Source organism: Penicillium oxalicum, chromosome II (genome assembly GCF_001723175.1).
Source record: "Penicillium oxalicum strain HP7-1 chromosome II, whole genome shotgun sequence".
NCBI classification, from domain to species: Eukaryota; Fungi; Ascomycota; class Eurotiomycetes; order Eurotiales; family Aspergillaceae; genus Penicillium; species Penicillium oxalicum.
In genome coordinates this window covers 1,378,784-1,395,878 of record NC_064651.1, presented here as the reverse complement: position 1 = coordinate 1,395,878, position 17,095 = coordinate 1,378,784, and the positions used below count along the sequence as shown (strand labels likewise).

At 51.3% G+C, this 17,095-nt stretch overlaps 6 protein-coding genes across 6 annotated transcripts; 3 read left to right on the top strand and 3 right to left on the bottom strand.

The window, feature by feature from the left end:
* Nucleotides 1-697: 697 nt before the first annotated feature.
* POX_b02386 (uncharacterized protein) lies at nucleotides 698-1,880 on the bottom strand (the record flags this gene model as incomplete). The annotated part of the gene is made up of 2 exons (XM_050111300.1): nucleotides 698-858; nucleotides 1,382-1,880. The coding sequence occupies 2 exons, from the start codon at nucleotides 1,878-1,880 to the stop codon at nucleotides 698-700; spliced, it is 660 nt and encodes a 219-aa protein (XP_049971646.1).
* Nucleotides 1,881-2,310: 430 nt separating this feature from the next.
* On the top strand, nucleotides 2,311-4,265 carry POX_b02385 (uncharacterized protein; the record flags this gene model as incomplete). Its single annotated transcript, XM_050111299.1, has 7 exons — nucleotides 2,311-2,352; nucleotides 2,408-2,478; nucleotides 2,552-2,843; nucleotides 2,904-2,975; nucleotides 3,038-3,748; nucleotides 3,850-3,954; nucleotides 4,017-4,265. The coding sequence occupies 7 exons, from the start codon at nucleotides 2,311-2,313 to the stop codon at nucleotides 4,263-4,265; spliced, it is 1,542 nt and encodes a 513-aa protein (XP_049971645.1).
* Nucleotides 4,266-5,206: 941 nt separating this feature from the next.
* Nucleotides 5,207-5,906, top strand: POX_b02384 (uncharacterized protein; the record flags this gene model as incomplete). Its single annotated transcript, XM_050111298.1, has 2 exons — nucleotides 5,207-5,461; nucleotides 5,571-5,906. 2 exons carry the CDS (start codon nucleotides 5,207-5,209, stop codon nucleotides 5,904-5,906), a joined length of 591 nt encoding a protein of 196 aa, XP_049971644.1.
* A 945-nt stretch (nucleotides 5,907-6,851) lies between these two features.
* On the top strand, nucleotides 6,852-8,795 carry POX_b02383 (uncharacterized protein; the record flags this gene model as incomplete). The annotated part of the gene is made up of 5 exons (XM_050111297.1): nucleotides 6,852-7,148; nucleotides 7,233-7,508; nucleotides 7,572-8,456; nucleotides 8,528-8,615; nucleotides 8,680-8,795. 5 exons carry the CDS (start codon nucleotides 6,852-6,854, stop codon nucleotides 8,793-8,795), a joined length of 1,662 nt encoding a protein of 553 aa, XP_049971643.1.
* A 79-nt stretch (nucleotides 8,796-8,874) lies between these two features.
* POX_b02382 (uncharacterized protein) lies at nucleotides 8,875-12,200 on the bottom strand (the record flags this gene model as incomplete). The annotated part of the gene is made up of 4 exons (XM_050111296.1): nucleotides 8,875-9,642; nucleotides 9,720-11,675; nucleotides 11,737-11,835; nucleotides 11,901-12,200. The coding sequence occupies 4 exons, from the start codon at nucleotides 12,198-12,200 to the stop codon at nucleotides 8,875-8,877; spliced, it is 3,123 nt and encodes a 1,040-aa protein (XP_049971642.1).
* Nucleotides 12,201-13,298: 1,098 nt separating this feature from the next.
* POX_b02381 (Transcription elongation factor spt5) lies at nucleotides 13,299-16,675 on the bottom strand (the record flags this gene model as incomplete). The annotated part of the gene is made up of 6 exons (XM_050111295.1): nucleotides 13,299-13,876; nucleotides 13,956-14,119; nucleotides 14,188-14,754; nucleotides 14,817-16,291; nucleotides 16,347-16,520; nucleotides 16,580-16,675. 6 exons carry the CDS (start codon nucleotides 16,673-16,675, stop codon nucleotides 13,299-13,301), a joined length of 3,054 nt encoding a protein of 1,017 aa, XP_049971641.1.
* Nucleotides 16,676-17,095: the final 420 nt, after the last annotated feature.

The following is a 17,095-nucleotide window of genomic DNA, read 5'->3' as shown; positions in this document are numbered from 1 at the left end:
CGGGAGGACCTTTTGTGGAAATTGTGGCAAGAACAGATGAATGCAGAAATAAGTGACAATTTCACACTCTCGGCAGCTATCGTCCTTGTATGATCATACGCCCACGGTTCTATAAGAAACATCCAGAGCAATTCTGAGTGTGGCATTCGAAAACAAGGGTCGTCATAAGTAGGTAATCACCCCCCGTGTGAATGCTCATGGGTATTACTTTTACTCCGTGCAGTCGTGTCTTTCAGGTTTGCTACCTCAAGGGGACGGGCGGGTAGTATCTCTTCTCGAGAGTTCTGCCTTGACGTGCCGCTTGACATATGGATTGGACTTCATCTCGACAAGTTGCCAATCGTTAATTGAATGTGTTGGAATCGGATATGAAGCATGTATGGTGGATATCTTGCCGTTCAGCTGTTGTCAGATATAGTTGATCGTAGACTGTGGGAGACCACATGGAAAGCCACCCGAAATAGTATCAAGGAGCATGATCCCACGGCATTTTCTCCAAAAGAATAGCATCGCTGATTCAGATCTTCTCCATTTGCAAATACAAAAAGAGGACCCGCGCACCTGCAATGAGTTGACGCTCGAGCTCTGATTCATTCAGGTCGATGATCAGTTCAGACTGAGTTGCAGAAGAAAGTTGTATGTCCATCCAACATGATATTTTGTCTCGGAATATCTCGGTGCTTCACATCTCGCCGATTTAGTCATGTCGTATCAATGCTTTCATAGTACTTCCAAAATGATGCCACCACGTGCCTGTCGTGATCATCAGCAAGTCAGTCCAGTGATCGGCCGAGCCATCCGCACCCGCGTTCTTGGCTATTCCCGACTCTTCGCAACCATAGGACAGGATTCCTGTGCCTATCAATGTTCAGTCAGACCACGAATCAAGATACTCAGCAGACATTTTGTTCGGGCACTACTTGGTGGTAAATCCTAAAACGCGACCGAAGAGTGTTCGCAAAGACGGTTGTCTGAGTGAGGGCTGCGACATCGTCTTGAACAGTCAGCTTACAGGCCGATCCTTGACCAGGGATTGCCTAGAGGGACATCTTGATGAGTCAAGTCTAGGAATGAGAAGAAAAAGCATGGCCTTCGAAGCGAAGCCACGGAAATTTTGAAAGCCAGGCTCAGAGATATAGACAGGACGGGCTTAGTTCAGTTGGAGAGCAATCAACCTGGTGCGCATCCCATAACTTGACTACGTCATCTAGAGGGGGCTGGATCTAATAAGAATCACTTAGGCTCTCCTCCGTCGCACTCCACGGAGTCAAAGCGCGAGATTGATGCCTGCTGTGTCCACAATTAGTACCCAGGCCACGCACGGACGTTCGAAGTACCATGCTAGCCACTTCCCGGCAGCCGGCGATCATGAGGAACTTACCGGAAGACCACGGTGATGCATAACCGGACACAGCACAGCCTTTTGAGCGGAACGAATTACTTTTGTAAGACTGATACATGGTGACTGGGTGTTCCTGCAAGTCCTGGAAAGTACGGCACGCACGAGACGCTCTTTCAAAGTTGACCATCGCATCAAATGCCCAGCATTGAAGGAATGCTGATGAAAATGGTGGTAGGCGAAGTCCATGTTGATCCGAGATAGTGGACTGTCCAAGTTCAACCTTATGCCTTTTCACGGTTGGGTCTACAGTTTTGTTGCGAGGGGTCTGCCTGCCACATTGGGAGGGAGAAAGAAACTCTGGATCGACCTTGGACGATCCGCAGCGCTGCAGGCCCACGCGGGCTTTAATGACAGGTTTTCTAACTCCAAGTGGAAGGAGGACCCCTTCCGTATCCCAGAAAATAAAGGGGTGGTGGCGTCGAGACGCGAGAAGATAAGCAGAGCCAAGACTGCGGTCAAAGTGCTGGATTGGACCCATTTTTTCCCCCGCATTTTGCAGAGCCGATGGGAAAGGTCTTCCTATCAAACTTCGAGGGTACCAAGTAGCTTCGGGTCAAGGTTTGAACCTCAGATGGTGCTGGGATACCAGGATCGATACTTGTCATATATACCAATCTGAACATGACCTGACGCTCACGACAGTGGATTAAATATCTCGTGAAATCACCATCGACACCAGCTCTGCCTCCGATTTTGTCCATCAACATACACATGAATGATGGAAGACGCGCGTCAGAACCGAGAGATATCGTCAGACTTTGAAGATGGCAGTGCAAGATTACCCCCCGGCACGTTTCAGTTGATCAGAGGTGCGGAAGATTGGTCGAAGGGGACCTCCAACGCAAGGGCTTTGGCTGACCAGGGTTCTTTCCGAGCAAGATGAATCGGAAATAGGTCAACGGGCTATTATGCTCAACCCAGTGCCCTCAAATGATCCCAATGAGCCCTTGGTGAGCGTCACAGCCGTATCAAGATGACATTCGACTGACGATGATGGACTACCAGAACTGGAGTACTCTACGCAAGAGTGTCAACTTTGTGATTGTGCTTGGAATGACAGCCGTGGTCTTCACAGAGTATGCATGGCCTCCTGCAAAAAAAGCTCCTGTAGCCATGATCATGACCGACTAACCGAGAGTCTTTGATTAGAGTCTCTGTGCAAGCGATCTTTTGGCAACAGATGGTCGTGGATCTCTCCGTCTCCTATACGCAGCTCAATCAAGCCATGTCTGTTCTGTACGTCGGTCTCAGTGTGGGCTGTGTGATCTTCATTCCGCTGGCGAAGAAATTCGGTCGAAGGCCTGTGTACATTCTGTCGACCGCTCTTATGTTGGCTAGCTCCTTCTGGGCAGCACGGTTGAACACGCTCGCTGAGCTCTATGCTGTCAACCTGCTCCTGGGCTTATCTGGAGCAACGAACGAAACGATTGCGGAAATGACGGTACGACTATGTCGATTCCCGAAATACATCCCCAAGAGGCATCTACTGACAGTCCCGTAGATCTCCGACCTCTACTTCGTACACCACCGGGCGAGTATGAATGGTCTCTACATGACCATGGTCATGATTGGCGTACGTCTACTATGAATTTATTCTTGCCTTGCAGTGTGACTAACGCGGATGTTACTTTTTAGAGCTTTTTGGCACCGATAGGAGCGGGATTGCAGGCAACCAGACAGGATTGGCGATGGTCGTACCAAACTCTGGGCATCTTCAACGCATTCTTCTTGATCTTGTTTCTCTTCATCTACGAAGAAACTAAGTTTGTCCGAGTGCTCAACGGGCAAGAAAGTGTGACTCAGGCCGTTGAGACGACTGTGGATTCTGCAAACGCAGATGGCAAGCCCTTGGCCGCAGTGGAGTCGGTTACCAAGATACCGCTCCCAGTCGAACCCAGCAACCTTCATCATCAGCTGGACCTGAACATCCCGACGAGGCCGTGGCGTACACGTCTTGCCCTCTGGACTTATACATCAGAGCCCATCTGGCCCTACGTCTATCGACCCTTCTATGTTTTGTTCACCTTTCCCACCGTGCTTTTCACCGGCATCCAATACGCTTCGGGTGTGGTCTGGCTCACGGTCGTGGCCAACGTTATCGCACTCGTCTTCCCATTGCCTCCATACAACTTCACGCCCGGGCAAGTTGGCTTGATGAGCCTTGGTCCATTTGTGGGAAACTTGATTGGGTCGCTGTACGGTGGGCTGATTGGCGACTGGTCGATTCTGCGATTCGCTCGCAAAAACCGCGGTTACTATGAGCCCGAAATGCGCTTGTACATCTTACATCTCCCGGCAGTTTGTATGGCTGGAGGTCTGATCATGTTTGGTATTACTTTAGACCGGGTAAGTCATCTCCTCTTTTGCTCCCTGAATTTGCATGTCGAAGAGACCGCGGCCTACACAGCACGTCATGAGAACCCGGTGCTAACTCGGAACCCTACCAGGGCATGCATTGGATATTTCCCAGCGTGGGAGGTGCTCTTTTCGCATTTGGATTGGGCAGTATCGGCGATGCTGCCTTGACCCTAGTTATTGACAGTTACCGTGAGGTAAGCGCATTCCCTTTTCTCTTCCAAGAGACTGGATAGTCTACTAATCACAAGCTACACAGATAACGGGGGATGCCTTCACGGGAATCGCTTTTCTACGAAACGTTACCAGTATCGGGATACCATTCGCGATCACGCCCTGGATGCAGACGCAGGGTCTCCAGAAGATGTTCATTGCTTCTGGATTTCTCTGTTTGGCCATTTCTGTGCTGATTTTTCCGATGATCTTCTACGGGAAGCTGTCTCGCCGAGCCATGGCCCCTCGTTATTATCGTCTTGTGGAGCAGCAGACCGTTCTACACTGCCACTGAAGAGACAAGGAGAGGAGTGCGGGGAAAGCATGGGTGGCCACCAGTCATAATATGAGCCGAGACAGGAGCTTGATTGTGCGAGTACCATTGACATGTAACCCTTTATCTCTCTGAGATATTTGCGAGCCTCTTCCTTTTGTCTTTGTTTAGCCTATGAATTTCCAGCCCCTTTCAAGCTTCCAGTTGCAGCCTTTCTGATCAATAGATACTTTCTGTTGCGAAAATGTCAGAAAGAGAAAAACGTGCATGATTTCTTTTATCCACCGTAGTGATGTCGTAATAATGATATTTCAAAAAGCGAGAACCAACTCCGACACAATCCAAGCTGCCGTATCGCTCTGAAAATGGGTTGTAAAGACATCATTCTCGAGATTTGGTGGTGTTAGATACCTCCGCCTCGGCTTATTCATCTCTTGGTCACCCATCACTCATCCAGTTGCCCTTGCTCGGTGAACTATCTGCAGAGAAAACGGAGCCAGGGGAGCCTGAATTGAAGTGCTGTGCGTGATCGAGAATTTACGTAACTTCAAGGCCAGCTCACTTGCATCGCAACTCGGTAGTCCGAATTCACCGAAACTGCCGTGATTCTAGTAAAGAGTGATGCTCCTGTACCTGCCTAATTGGGCGTTATCCGGAACTGTAGGATATCAAAGGGAAAACAAGCATATTGCAGATCTTGGGAACTTGATATGAGGGTCAACCTACCTCAAAGGGTCTCGAGTGGATCTCCTCCACTGCGGGGAAGACCGAGGCTGAGGTACTTCAAACAACTCATCAGTGCGGAGCCGATATCGATACGTTAACTTCAACTACTCCTATTATAGCTTTCCATGTTGATAAGAGAGCTTCACTCCCCTACGAAGGATCTTAAACTCTGTGCATACGCGTTCAGAGTAGCCGATTAGTGTCCTCGCCTCTCTTGTCTTGTTAGAGTCCTCACCATGACCACCGAACCATCCCCCGGCAACGGGGTCTTTCCCAGCGGCCCATTCATGCGTCAACCCAGTCTAGTCTGGATGTACAGACTCGAGTGTGACGTTTCAAAGGAAGAAATTGAGCTTGGTGCTGCTCATGATGCGGGCGTCATTCGCAGAATCATGAACCTGGAGCGCGGAACCATCAAGGGACCTGGTATTGAAGCCACCATCTTGCCGCTCGGTGGCGCAGACTGGTTGACGGTTATCAATGGAACGCATGTAAGAGAGAATTCAAATATTCAAGGCAAATTCAGAGATTGGGACAGCATCTGCACAGCGCAATGGGCACCCTCTGGGATAGCTGCACTGACCATAATCAAATATCTAGTCGATGAAGCTTGACGCGCGATATACCGCACGAACATCAGATGGATATCATATCTACTTTCGTGCCCATGGTCTTTATCGACCAGGACCAGGAACCGAGTATGCCAAGGCGGTTGCACAGGATTGGACACAGCCCCCCAAAGTGGTGGTCAGTCAAGATGATGTGGAATTCTTCTCCCATCTTCGACTCGAAGCGGGCCCTGGCCCGTATAATTGGGTGAATGGACTGATCTGTGTTGGTGTGATGGTTTGTGAGGGTGAAAAGATTTGGATTGATGCCTATCGTTTAACCAATTTCCCGGAGAGGGAGCCAGAAAGTGTTACTGCACATCTTTAGCGGCGGGATGCAGGACGATTAAACTTTTACAGCTGTATATTGAAGAGGCTGCCACCACGATCATTTATGGGCTTGGCTGAGACACAAGACGTGACAATATCGCGCAGGCGATAGGATTGTGAAGAAGGCCACGCCTCAATAAACAAAGAATCTATAGCCCGCTTGATTTATGCCGCGGAATCAACGATCAGTATTTCTTGGGCTTTTTTTTATGCACATGTCTTTGTGTCTGGTTGTCATGGAGAAAATTGATCTTGAAAAATGATCTCCGGCCTCCTGGAAATCCAACGTTGCTGGAGTTGGGTTTGCTGAATATGTGTACTGGCTCAAGAGACACCTCCATTGCATAAAAAGGATTGTCACCAGATTACGCCGTCCTGTACATTTTTAAGTTCTAACGAGCCGATTAATTACGAAAGTACGCCTGCATGACATGTATTCAATCGATGAGCCGATTGATATGCCGGCCATGTGCCATTCTCATCGGAGTACAACCGAATGTCGACGATGTCAGTCCATCCTCAGTTGCGTGGTTGGTCTGGTCATCCATCAAGCTAGTCCCAATTGAGAAGGCAGACGCACAGGCACGTCATGTGCATGGGCAACGTCTCTGCAGCGCAGTCTCCACTCGCAGTCTTTCCATATCCACCTGCGCTAAGCATCAAAATGGGACAACAAATTATCACCACTCTCAACGGACTATTTGTCACTAGTCCAATGGTATGTTGTACTTTGAGAGAGTGAATGTATCCATAATATGCCCTGGATATCCCGAGAATGAGGGGAAACGATCCCTCTCCCCGAAGAGGCGATGCGGACTTTCCGAAGCCAAAGTACTACAAGTACAAATTCGCGGCCGGGAGCACTTTGTCTTAAATCTGTCTCGTAAAACTATTCTTGTTCAAAGTGCACCAGCGGGGATTCATCAATATAGAAGCACTTACAATGTCGCCGTCTCTACTCTCACCCACCTGGCAAGACTTTGTGGCTCAAAAGCGCCAGGAATGTCAGGATAAACTGCCCCGCGAATGGAAACTGAGCGAGGCCACCTTGAAGGCAGTGCCTCAGCATCTTTTGGAATATGATCTTCCGCGTCGAAGCGGTCTCTTGACGGAAGAGGAACTCGATGTCACAGAGAATTACACTGCGACCGAGCTTCTCGCCAAGCTGGCTTCAGGCCAAGTCACATCACTCTCAGTAACTACAGCATTCTCGAAGCGTGCAGCTATTGCACAGCAAGTGGTAGGAGCTTCTGTTCATGCTTCAAATCTAGTATTTTATGTTTTGGACCAGATGACATTCTGACATGTACACCCTGCCAATTAGACATCATGTTTGACCGAGACCTTCTTCCCCGCGGCCCTTGACCGGGCACGCTATCTCGACGAATACTTACAGCGAGAGCGGAAACCTCTGGGACCTCTGCACGGGTTACCTGTCAGCATCAAAGACTGCTTTTGTGTCAAGGGTCTGCAATCGACTGTGGGATACGTGTCCTGCTTAAATACTCCCCCATCGACGACGGAGTCAGCACTCGTGACACAGCTTCTGGAACTGGGAGCCGTGCTTTATGTCAAGACAAATGTGCCCCAAACTATGATGGTATGAATCGTTTCATCGCTGTCATCTCGCCCCCTTATCTGCTAACAATAAGAGTAAATTCAGACCGCGGACTCGGAGAACAATATCTTTGGCCGAACTCTTAATCCACACAACACATCACTCACGGCGGGTGGGTCGAGCGGTGGTGAGGGCGCTCTGGTCGCCTTTCGAGGCTCAATCCTTGGAGTGGGAACTGATATCGCCGGCTCCATTCGCATCCCATCCTTGTGCTGTGGAGTATATGGGTTTAAGCCCACAGCAAATCGGGTTCCCTACGGAGGCCAATTTTGCGGCGCAATGGAGGGCTTGCCGGGACCGATTGCCTGCGCGGGTCCACTTGGCCATAGTCTTGCCGACATAAAGCTGTTCATGGATGTCGTTGTTGGAGACGGTTCCGCTTGGAAATACGACGCAAGCGCTTTTGCGGTGCCATGGAATAAGAGCATAACGCTCGGCAGCACTCAGAATGGGAGTCTCAATATTGGTGTACTGTCTGAGGACAGTCATTTCCCCCTCCACCCTCCAGTGAGACGTGCATTGAAGCGCGCAGTCGATGCGTTGACTCAAGCGGGTCACCGGGTGATTCAAATCGACAACGACACCAAAGACGATCTATCGGTGGCATATGCTTCGCGATTGGCTTTCCAATACTTTACATATCCGCCACACGAAGATCTAATTGAGCCAAGTGGAGAACCACCTGTGACTTCCGTGGCCAAGCAGTCCTCTCCTATGTTCACTGGCCCATTGCCAGTAGAGCAAGAGAAAGAGCCTTATCACAAAATCAACGATCTACATGAAGCTCGAGAGAAGTACGCCGACAGCTGGCGGCGGGAGTGGGTCACAAAGAAGCTCGATGTGATTTTGGCTCCTGGCGCACAGAACACCGCGGTGGCTCATGATACTTATGGCTGGCCACCCTATACGGTGATGTGGAACTTACTAGACGTCAGTGTTCTCTTCGATCCTTTGCGTAATAAAACGGGGAATAGGCCAGTTAGCTGACGAGCTCGATTTAGTACCCTGCTTGCATTATACCTTATGGAGCAGCTTCACAGGAGTTGGATGACGAGGAATTCAAGACTGGAGATGATGTACAGCCAGACTGTGAGTTTTGAACCCAGACTTACTGCAAGAGCGCCCCAGTGACAAATTTCTTACAATTTTCTAGATCATCCCAGTGAAGTTCATGGTGCGCCGTGCGCCATTCAAGTGATTACTCCTCGTTTCCAAGATGAACAATGTTTGGCAGCGGCTGAATTGATTGAACAAGCTCTCCGCAAGTGAATTATGATATACTCCTGAGATGCCACATGGCACATATCGACGCGGAAATTTCATGGAGATACCAATAGAAAACTTCTTGCTACCTTGTCCACCGTTGCATCCATGTCTGAATGTATCTCTGCATCAATCCCGCATTAACAGGGTTTTTGACTTTGCTCAAGCTCGGACAATCCTGAACCGTGCGGCCCGTCTCAAATTGAAGTCCGTCCTGCCTCTGCAGTGATTCATGATTGCTCGCTGAAAACTCCGTCTTTTTTCTGTACTTGACGCGCCAGAAATCGAGTAACTTGATACTTGGATTTTTCTTAGGGTCCTGCTCACTAGACTCTAGTCGGCGAAGCCATTCCTGCGGTGAGACAACCTCGAAAGGCGGGAGAAGAGAGTTCGTTTTCAGTGTCGGCAGCAGTTCGTCCTTCCAGCTGAATGTTGCCGGGTTGACCAGGTTATAAACCAAGTCAGCATTTGCGATACAAGTTGTGCTCTGCATCATGGCAAGATGGGCAACCGCCCGCGCACACTCGTCAACCGGCAACCAAGACGGACTCTCATCTAGCGCAGGTAGAGTGCCGGTGGTCAACACGCTGCGGAACATCAGCGCAACTGCCTCGGTATCATTCCACTGAGTATGTGCAGTGTCGCCGCTCAGTTGTCCGATTCGCAGCACTCGAGCGTGCATGCCTGTTTGCCGCATTGCATTTCGAGTGATCAATTCCGTGACTAGTTTGGAGCGACCGTAGCCGGTTGCTTGTGCATAATGCAAGTTTTCAATGGCTGTCTCGCGGATCACAGCGGGCTTGGGAGTATTGCTGGCTGTGCTGACGCTCGAACAAAGAAAAAGCGGGCCGGACTCGGTAGTTTAGATCGTAAGCAGAAATTGATGAGATGATGGGTGCCGCGAATATGCTGTTGTTCGAATGAGCGCACGCCCAAATTGAAATTGACAGCCCAGGCACTGTGGATGATGCAAGTCAAGGATGAGAGTAGATGCTCTATGACATGGTTGTCCAGGCCCAAGTCGGCTTGCGATAAATCGCTGGGCACGGCTCGAAGTTTAGCAGCCTCGTCGACAGTCAGAGAGATCTTGCGATCGGCCAGTGCTTGGTAAAGCCGAGCACCCGCGGCGGCTTGCCCGGGGGCGCGCACGAGAGCCCAGACTTCAGAGACATCGGGCCGTTTGACCAACTCAGCGATGAGGAATCCACCCATGTTTCCGGTGGCGCCTGTGACGATCACAACTTGGCTGTCTGGCTCCCTTTGAAGAGTTGGATGGTGTTGCGTGAAATTTGAGTATTTCTCAATCAAGTCTCGCATAGTTTGAATCTCATCTTCGCGTAGAGTGCCTCGCCCCGTACGCATGTGATACAAGTGCTTCGCAAGCGCACGAACGGTGCCTTTTTCAAAGACGATATTCTGACTCAAAGTATTGGCCTTGTCACTGAGATCGAGATCTCGCACAATGAATCTCCAAATCTGCGTTGTCTGCAAGCTGTCCACACCCGCAGCGAAAATGTCGGCATCGGCATCTGACAAGGGAACCTCAAGATCATCACGGAATCGTGCCAGAAGCCAGTCTTCTAGGTCCGGCAAATCGAGCGCAAGTTCTCCTCTCTTACTACCACCACCGTAATTGGCATAAGCTGCCTCAATCTCTTTGGCAAATTGCTGGTAGACTTTGGCTCGAATAAAAGTGCCCTTGTCGGTCGCGGCATAGCTCACATGAGCGCCCATCACAAGAATCAACTCTCTCGGGATGCGAGAGAATGTCTCAGCACGAGAGTTTGCCGCCTCAACAGCGGGCCAGATGGCCTCGATAAATTCCTCGTCGCTGAGTTCTGCCGACTTTTCTGATGCGCGGAAAATCAACGCTCCAGGTACGGTTTTCTGGTATCCGAACACCACACACTCTCGTACAAGAGATTCTTCTCTGATGCGTCCTTCGATGGGAATGGGCAGTACCTTCTCACCATTGACCAGGGTGATGCGGTCGTCTAACCTGGAGAGATACTTGTAGTAATTGCCTTTACTCGGATCTGGATGTCGAGTGAATAAATCAGCTGTTCGAAAGCTGTTCTCAGGGTTCTTTGCGCTGAAAGGTGGCTTTGAATTGGATGGTCCCTTGCTGGGTAGACCATCCAGTGCAACACACTCGAAGACACCCGGTGAAATCTCATCCATCAGTGTGAAATCTGCCACTGGGCGATGAAGTCTCATATATTGCCATTCGTTGTCGCCGGGAGGTCGAAACGAGGTCATGATTTGACCGGTCTCCGTTGCTCCATAGTTGGCCACCAAGTTGACGCCTTGAGCAACAAGACGGTCACCGAGGTCATCCGGACAGCTCGAACCACCAAACAATACGATCTTGGGCCTAGCCAGCGCTTTGACTCCTTCGGGTCTCTCTGCTAAGAGCTTAATTACGTAGGGAACAGCGCTGAATTGCTCGGGCTGGGCGACCTCAAGGGCGTCATGGAGATTCTGGAACGTGGTAGGAAGAGCATGGTTCCCAAAGAACGCCGTCGCTCGAGTGTAGAAAGCTCGTCCCAACTCCATCAGCGCAAAGGAATGGAAAAGAGGGCTAGTCGTGAAGAACCGGAGACCAAAGCTCTTCCAGCCAGGTTGGCCAGTTGGCCAGGGTTTGGAAATTGGAGAGAAAAATTGGTTTGGGATGGCCGGTACTGCCAGAAGAGTGAAGAATCCACGCAACTTTCCGTCCCTCTCGTGAGGGATCCACGTTGGAGCGAACGAATCGTGGCGAGTGAGGTTGACGATTGAACCAGTCTTGCCGTTGAAGTACTGGGAAGCTGGCACAACCGGGGCGCTCTTCACAGATCTCTCGTACGGTCCGCTCATAGTGCTTTGCAATGATGAGGTTCTTGCATTCTGCCAATGCAAGCAAGCGTGCATAAGCTGCCGCAGTCAAGCGAGTTGACAAAAAGAGTACTGCGTAACCGAGGCGATTGAGAGCGAACATGGTCAAAATCACCTCGAAGCTAGACCCTACCAGCAAGGCAACAACTGGAGCTTGTTCAAGGCTGGGATCCTGTATTTCTAACGTCAGAACTTCTCATGATATTCAGACCTGAGTGGTCTTTTCGGCGAACTCACCGCTGGTGGCAGCCCATTTCCCGTATAGTACCGAACAGCAATATCAGTATAACGGTCCAGATCACCAGCAGTATGCTGCTCGAAATCCGCAGCACCACGGACAGGATAACAAATCAATGGGACTTTAGCTTCATCTGGCTGCGCAGCATGTGCCTTGAGTAGACCGTCGATGGTTGCAAATTGCTCAAAAGGAGGATAGCCTGCATGAAGCGTACCATTCAACAGACGGGTTGTAATATCGAGTGTTGAATGTGGCGACGGAGCCTCCACTTCTATAACCGTTTGGGTGGAGGTTGCCATGCTGTCGTTCTAGGAAATAATGTCCAGTTCTCTTGACACTCACTGCAGCATCTACTCCATCACCCCCCAAGAAAAGAGGGCTCCTCCCAGGTATTTCAACCTCTGTCTTCAGCCTTGAATGGGGCATAGCCTCGGATTTTTATCCGAGGCTGCCACGGAAAAGATTGGGAGCCCATGGCGGGGCCTCGCATGTTATTGGCACGTCCCACGGAATGGTGCAATCCTCCAGTGACGATCTCTCGGATAAATATCCGCGCTCCAACTAAGGGCTGCCCAAGTCTATTCGGAGCAACTGAGACGCCATGTGGATGGACCAGGGGGAAGAATCATGAACTCGAGAGGTCCGCACTCCAGAAGGCGGATTGCGGGGAAACGTGGGGGCACCAAATCGTCGGCGGCTGTGGTCGGAAATCGGCGTATGTAATTCAGCGAGAGACTACTCGAGAAGTCGATTAGTAGGCACCGAGAGATTAGTCAGTAATGTTGAACAAGTAGGTCCTTGAGAAATGATACTTGCACAGCTATACATAGCACCATAGCTTCCATCAGACAGCCTTTGTACGGATTGGAGTCGATCGTAAAGCGAGCCCGATAAACTCTTGGGACTAGTGCCGTGCCACTGTTCATTGCCCGATGGGCGGCTTGCCGCCAGTCGCCTGCCGATTCTCATCAAGGATAGATGCTATGAGAAAGGTCGATTGTAAAATATACTTTTGGTTCAATCAAACTGCGGCCCTTCTGCACTGTCCTCAGGCTGATGCGTTTATTGAGCTATGGAAGCAGCAACGTCCTGACTCAGACTCAGAGTCCGAATCGATTACAGGAGTCAGGAATTCGAGACAAAATAGAGGAGAACAAGGTATTCCAGTTGTAGTATTTGATCATCAATTTCTGGCAAGCCCGTGGTGTCCATTAAAGACAGATCCTCGTCTGTTAATTGGAAGTACGTGACGAATGTCGATTTTGATCCACGTTTCCGCGGGCAACACGCTGATTAGAACAAGATCCCGAACGCTTGAATTGGAATCTCATGGATGAAAAGGTTTCAGTCCACCTTCAAGAAATGATAAAATTACAAAAAGAAAGACCCAAAGACCCTCAAGGACTGGGCGTACCCTCATCATAACGAGGGCCGCCATCATCATCACCGTAACCCGCACCAGGTGTGGCGGGGACACCCATGGCCGGAGTTGGCGCATCAAATGCAGGTGTGGGAGCGTCGTAGCCACCACGCTTGGGCATCGCGCCGGGAGTTGGAGCGCTGAAGGCACCACCGGGGGTTGGGGCGCTTTCAGCCCATCCCGCAGGCGTCGGGGCGGAAGCACCAGGCGTAGGAGCACCATATCCATCGGGCGTGGGCGCAGAGTAATTCCCACCGGGCGTGGGAGCGTCATCGAAATCTCGTTGGTCTCGATTGCTTGCGAGGCCACCCCAGGCAGGGGTTCTGTTCCCAGCCCCAGCTGCACCCCATGCGGGAGTCCGCGACCCCGACGCAAACGCATCATAACCTGCGCCGGCATCGTGTGGAGTACGAGAGCCAGAGTTCCAGGCCGGTGTGCGATTACCAATTCCACCATAAGCCGTACGGCTGCCGTCAGCATAGGGGTTCGAGGTTCGGGACCCATCGTTCTTCCATGCAGGCGTGCGTGAACCGCTCATACCGCCCCACGCAGGTGCTAAAGGGCGAGCGTTTGGGTTAGTGTCATCAGAATCCTCAACTCAATACGGGGGTAAAAGACCCAATTTCAAACTTACTTCGCGAAGACGCACCACCCCAAGCTGGAGTTCTGGAGGAATCTGCCGCGGCCATCGGAGTACGACCGCCCTGCCAACCGCCTCCCTGGGAGCCAGAGCCTGAGTGCGACGGCACGCGTGAGGCGGGTCTTCCTCCCATGTCCACGGTCTGCTTCGTAATCGGACTATACGATCGGTCAGTCAGCAATGGCGAACATGAGGGGGCAAAAAAGAAGAGAAAAAAAAGACGTACTCTTTAACAATGAGGATATCGCGAGGGATCAAGATCGGCTTATTGGTTGTGTACAGTTCGACGGTGGCAGTTTTATCGTCGGCAGCTCGAACAATACCAAAAAGTCCCTTGTAGCGGCCCTTGCTAACAGAGATGGTTTTACCCACAAGTCGATCTCGGCCACGGCGTGGAGGTGGCATATTGTTGATGGGGTTCTGCTTGGCCAAAGCAGGGTTCAACTTGGCCAAGTCGGGCCCAACAGGACGGCCACCACGTGCAGAGACAGTGACAACGTTGATAGTGCGGACGACAGAGATACCCGCGTTTTCAGTTTGCGCCTTATTGTGCAGGAAGAGATAGGAGCGGTAAACGTGTAAAATCTTGCCGCTTCGTTGCTCTCCAAACACCTCACGGACAGTATCTCCATTGCGGATTTCTGCCCCGTTGCGATCGGTTGCAACAGCATCCCGACGAGGATCAATTTTGTTGGCGATTTGAGACGGTAAAGCGTCGCGGACAGACCCGTTTTGATCCAAGACGCGAAGGGTTTCACGATCCACTTTGATGACGCAGGCAACGGTCGCCGCACTGGCTCAAGGTTAGCAAACCAAGTCAAAAAAAAAACTCCCCATAGCAAAGAATGTACGTACTCGAGCTGGACAAGGTCGTGAACGTCATAAATACCAAGTTGACCATCGGCGGCCATTTCGGCGGAAAGACGTAGGTCCTTGCTGAAAACCGTGATTTCCTGCATACTCATGTCACTGAGCAGAGTAACTGTGTCATCCTTGACTTGGACAACCATGCCGAGTTCATCAAGGTACCGACTGCCACCGATGACCTTGACGTGGTCACCCTCGCGGAAACGCTTGCGAAGGGTGCGGACAGGGGCGTCAATGGTCTGGCCTGCCAAGTCTCCTTCAGTTACTTGCAGGGAGACAATAGCACCCCGAGTTGACACAGTACGACCAATCAACCCTTGCTGTTCGCCGCGATAAACCTCCACTGGGTCACCGGGTCGGTAGGACTCTTCGGCAGTCGAGTTCTTCAACGTTTCAGCGAGTGAAGCAAGATCCAAGTTCGCAGTCCCGTCTTCGCCGCCACGAGCGAACATAGTCACTTCCTCCAAGCGGGGGTTGACATTCTTGGTGATCAAGTGTTGAACACGCATGTCTTTGATGAGGAAACCGTCAATGTAGGTCTCGTTGAGATAGCTCCAAGACTTGCCGCCCAGTCCAGATGTAGCGGAAAGATACTTGGCGTGCTTCTTCTTTGCTTCCGCTTCACTAAAAGGACGTTGCGGGGGTCGAATCTTGTTGGCGGCCGCACGCTTGCGCTTGCCATCCGGTCCAAGCAAAGCGGCGTTGTCGTCGTTCATTCCATAGTCCAGGCGTGGGACTAATCGGACAGTGACCATAAGACCGTTGGTCTCAACCTCCTCGATTTGGGCAAGGTCGCCCTGGTATGTTCCACGCTTAATGCGAACCCAGCCTCCAGGCATGAGCTCTTCGGATTTCTGGACCCGCAGAAGATCCGGCATCTCCTTGACAGGGACCAACGTCATCTTCTGGGAAGGATAGTAGAATCCGATACCCTCCAAGGCATCCGTCACATCGGCTTGTCTGCGAGCTTCGCAATAGAACCAACCTTGCATGATGTTTCCACGCTCAAAGGCTGAAATCAGGCGGATTGGGTTGCGAGAGTTTGCCGGTCGCTCTTCCATGCGCTTCTGGATCGAGTATACAACTTCTCTCTCTTTGCCAGGCTTGCATCGACAGCCCCAGATGCTAGGATCTTCCACACTAGGGAGCAAAAGCCGCTTTGGGACGACCAGAGCATCTGTGGCAGCAGCCCGATTCCGACCATAACGCTCCTTGAGCATTTGCGCCTGTTTCTCTGCGTCCATTGTCGCATCAAGTTCACGTTGTCTGTCGAGCTGCCGGTGACGCCGATCGTCGGTTTCGGCACCAGCGGGCAGGGCATCGAGGTCGTCAGGGTGCATTTCGGTACCGAATTCAGCAAGCTCATCCTCTTCGTCCTCCGCCTCGTCTTCTTCCTCGTCGACACCCGCCTCCTCCTCGAAGAAGGAGTGAACACCTCCCCTGCGACGCTTGCGCGGACGTTCCTAAGAGTGCGACAGTTAGACCTGGGCCGCCACAAAGAAATCAGAAAGCACAAACCACGGCCTGTTCGTCATCCTCTTCCTCTTCCTCATCCTCGTCATCGTCGTTCTCCTCCTCTTCGTCTTCTTCCTCTTCATCGTCGTCGTCGGCGTTCTTGGCATCATCGCCATCGCCACGGTTGTACTTCACATCATCGGTGGCCTCCTCGGGACTCGCGCGTCGCTTCTGGGGCTGGATTGCCGTGACTGAGTGAGCATTGCCACACGACGCTGAATGGTAGTGTCACTGACCTTGGAGTCCTCGGCGTCTGAGTCGTCTACAGGTGCGGGATTGAAGTCATCATCCTCCTCCTCCGATCCGTAGTCATGGTTGAGAAAATTGGACATAGTGTCGTTGGCTGACGTGTGGTCGAGACTGAACGAGCTATGAAGAGTCGTGATCGCCTAAAGTGACGGTTGAAAACGACTGGGTGGAGCTCCTGAAACACCAGTCAGCGATCTTGCAAGATTCGGAAACAGCAAGCATGAAACATTTCCGCGCGAGCTAGACGTCGAAAGAAAACCGACGTGACGAGACGATGTAGGGAGTCGTACCTCTGAAGGCAGAGGAGTCAACCAAAAATGAATGCTTCAGCTCAGCAAACGCAGCCAGCGACCGACCAATACACAGGGTGGTGCGTCCCAGACCGAAAGGGATTTGAAACGGATTGGACAGCAATCGCCAAGATCTCTCGCTCGCTTCGACGCAATGAGGCGGGTTTCGCGGACTGTCACCAAGCGACCGCTTTCTGATAGAAAGTTGACGCT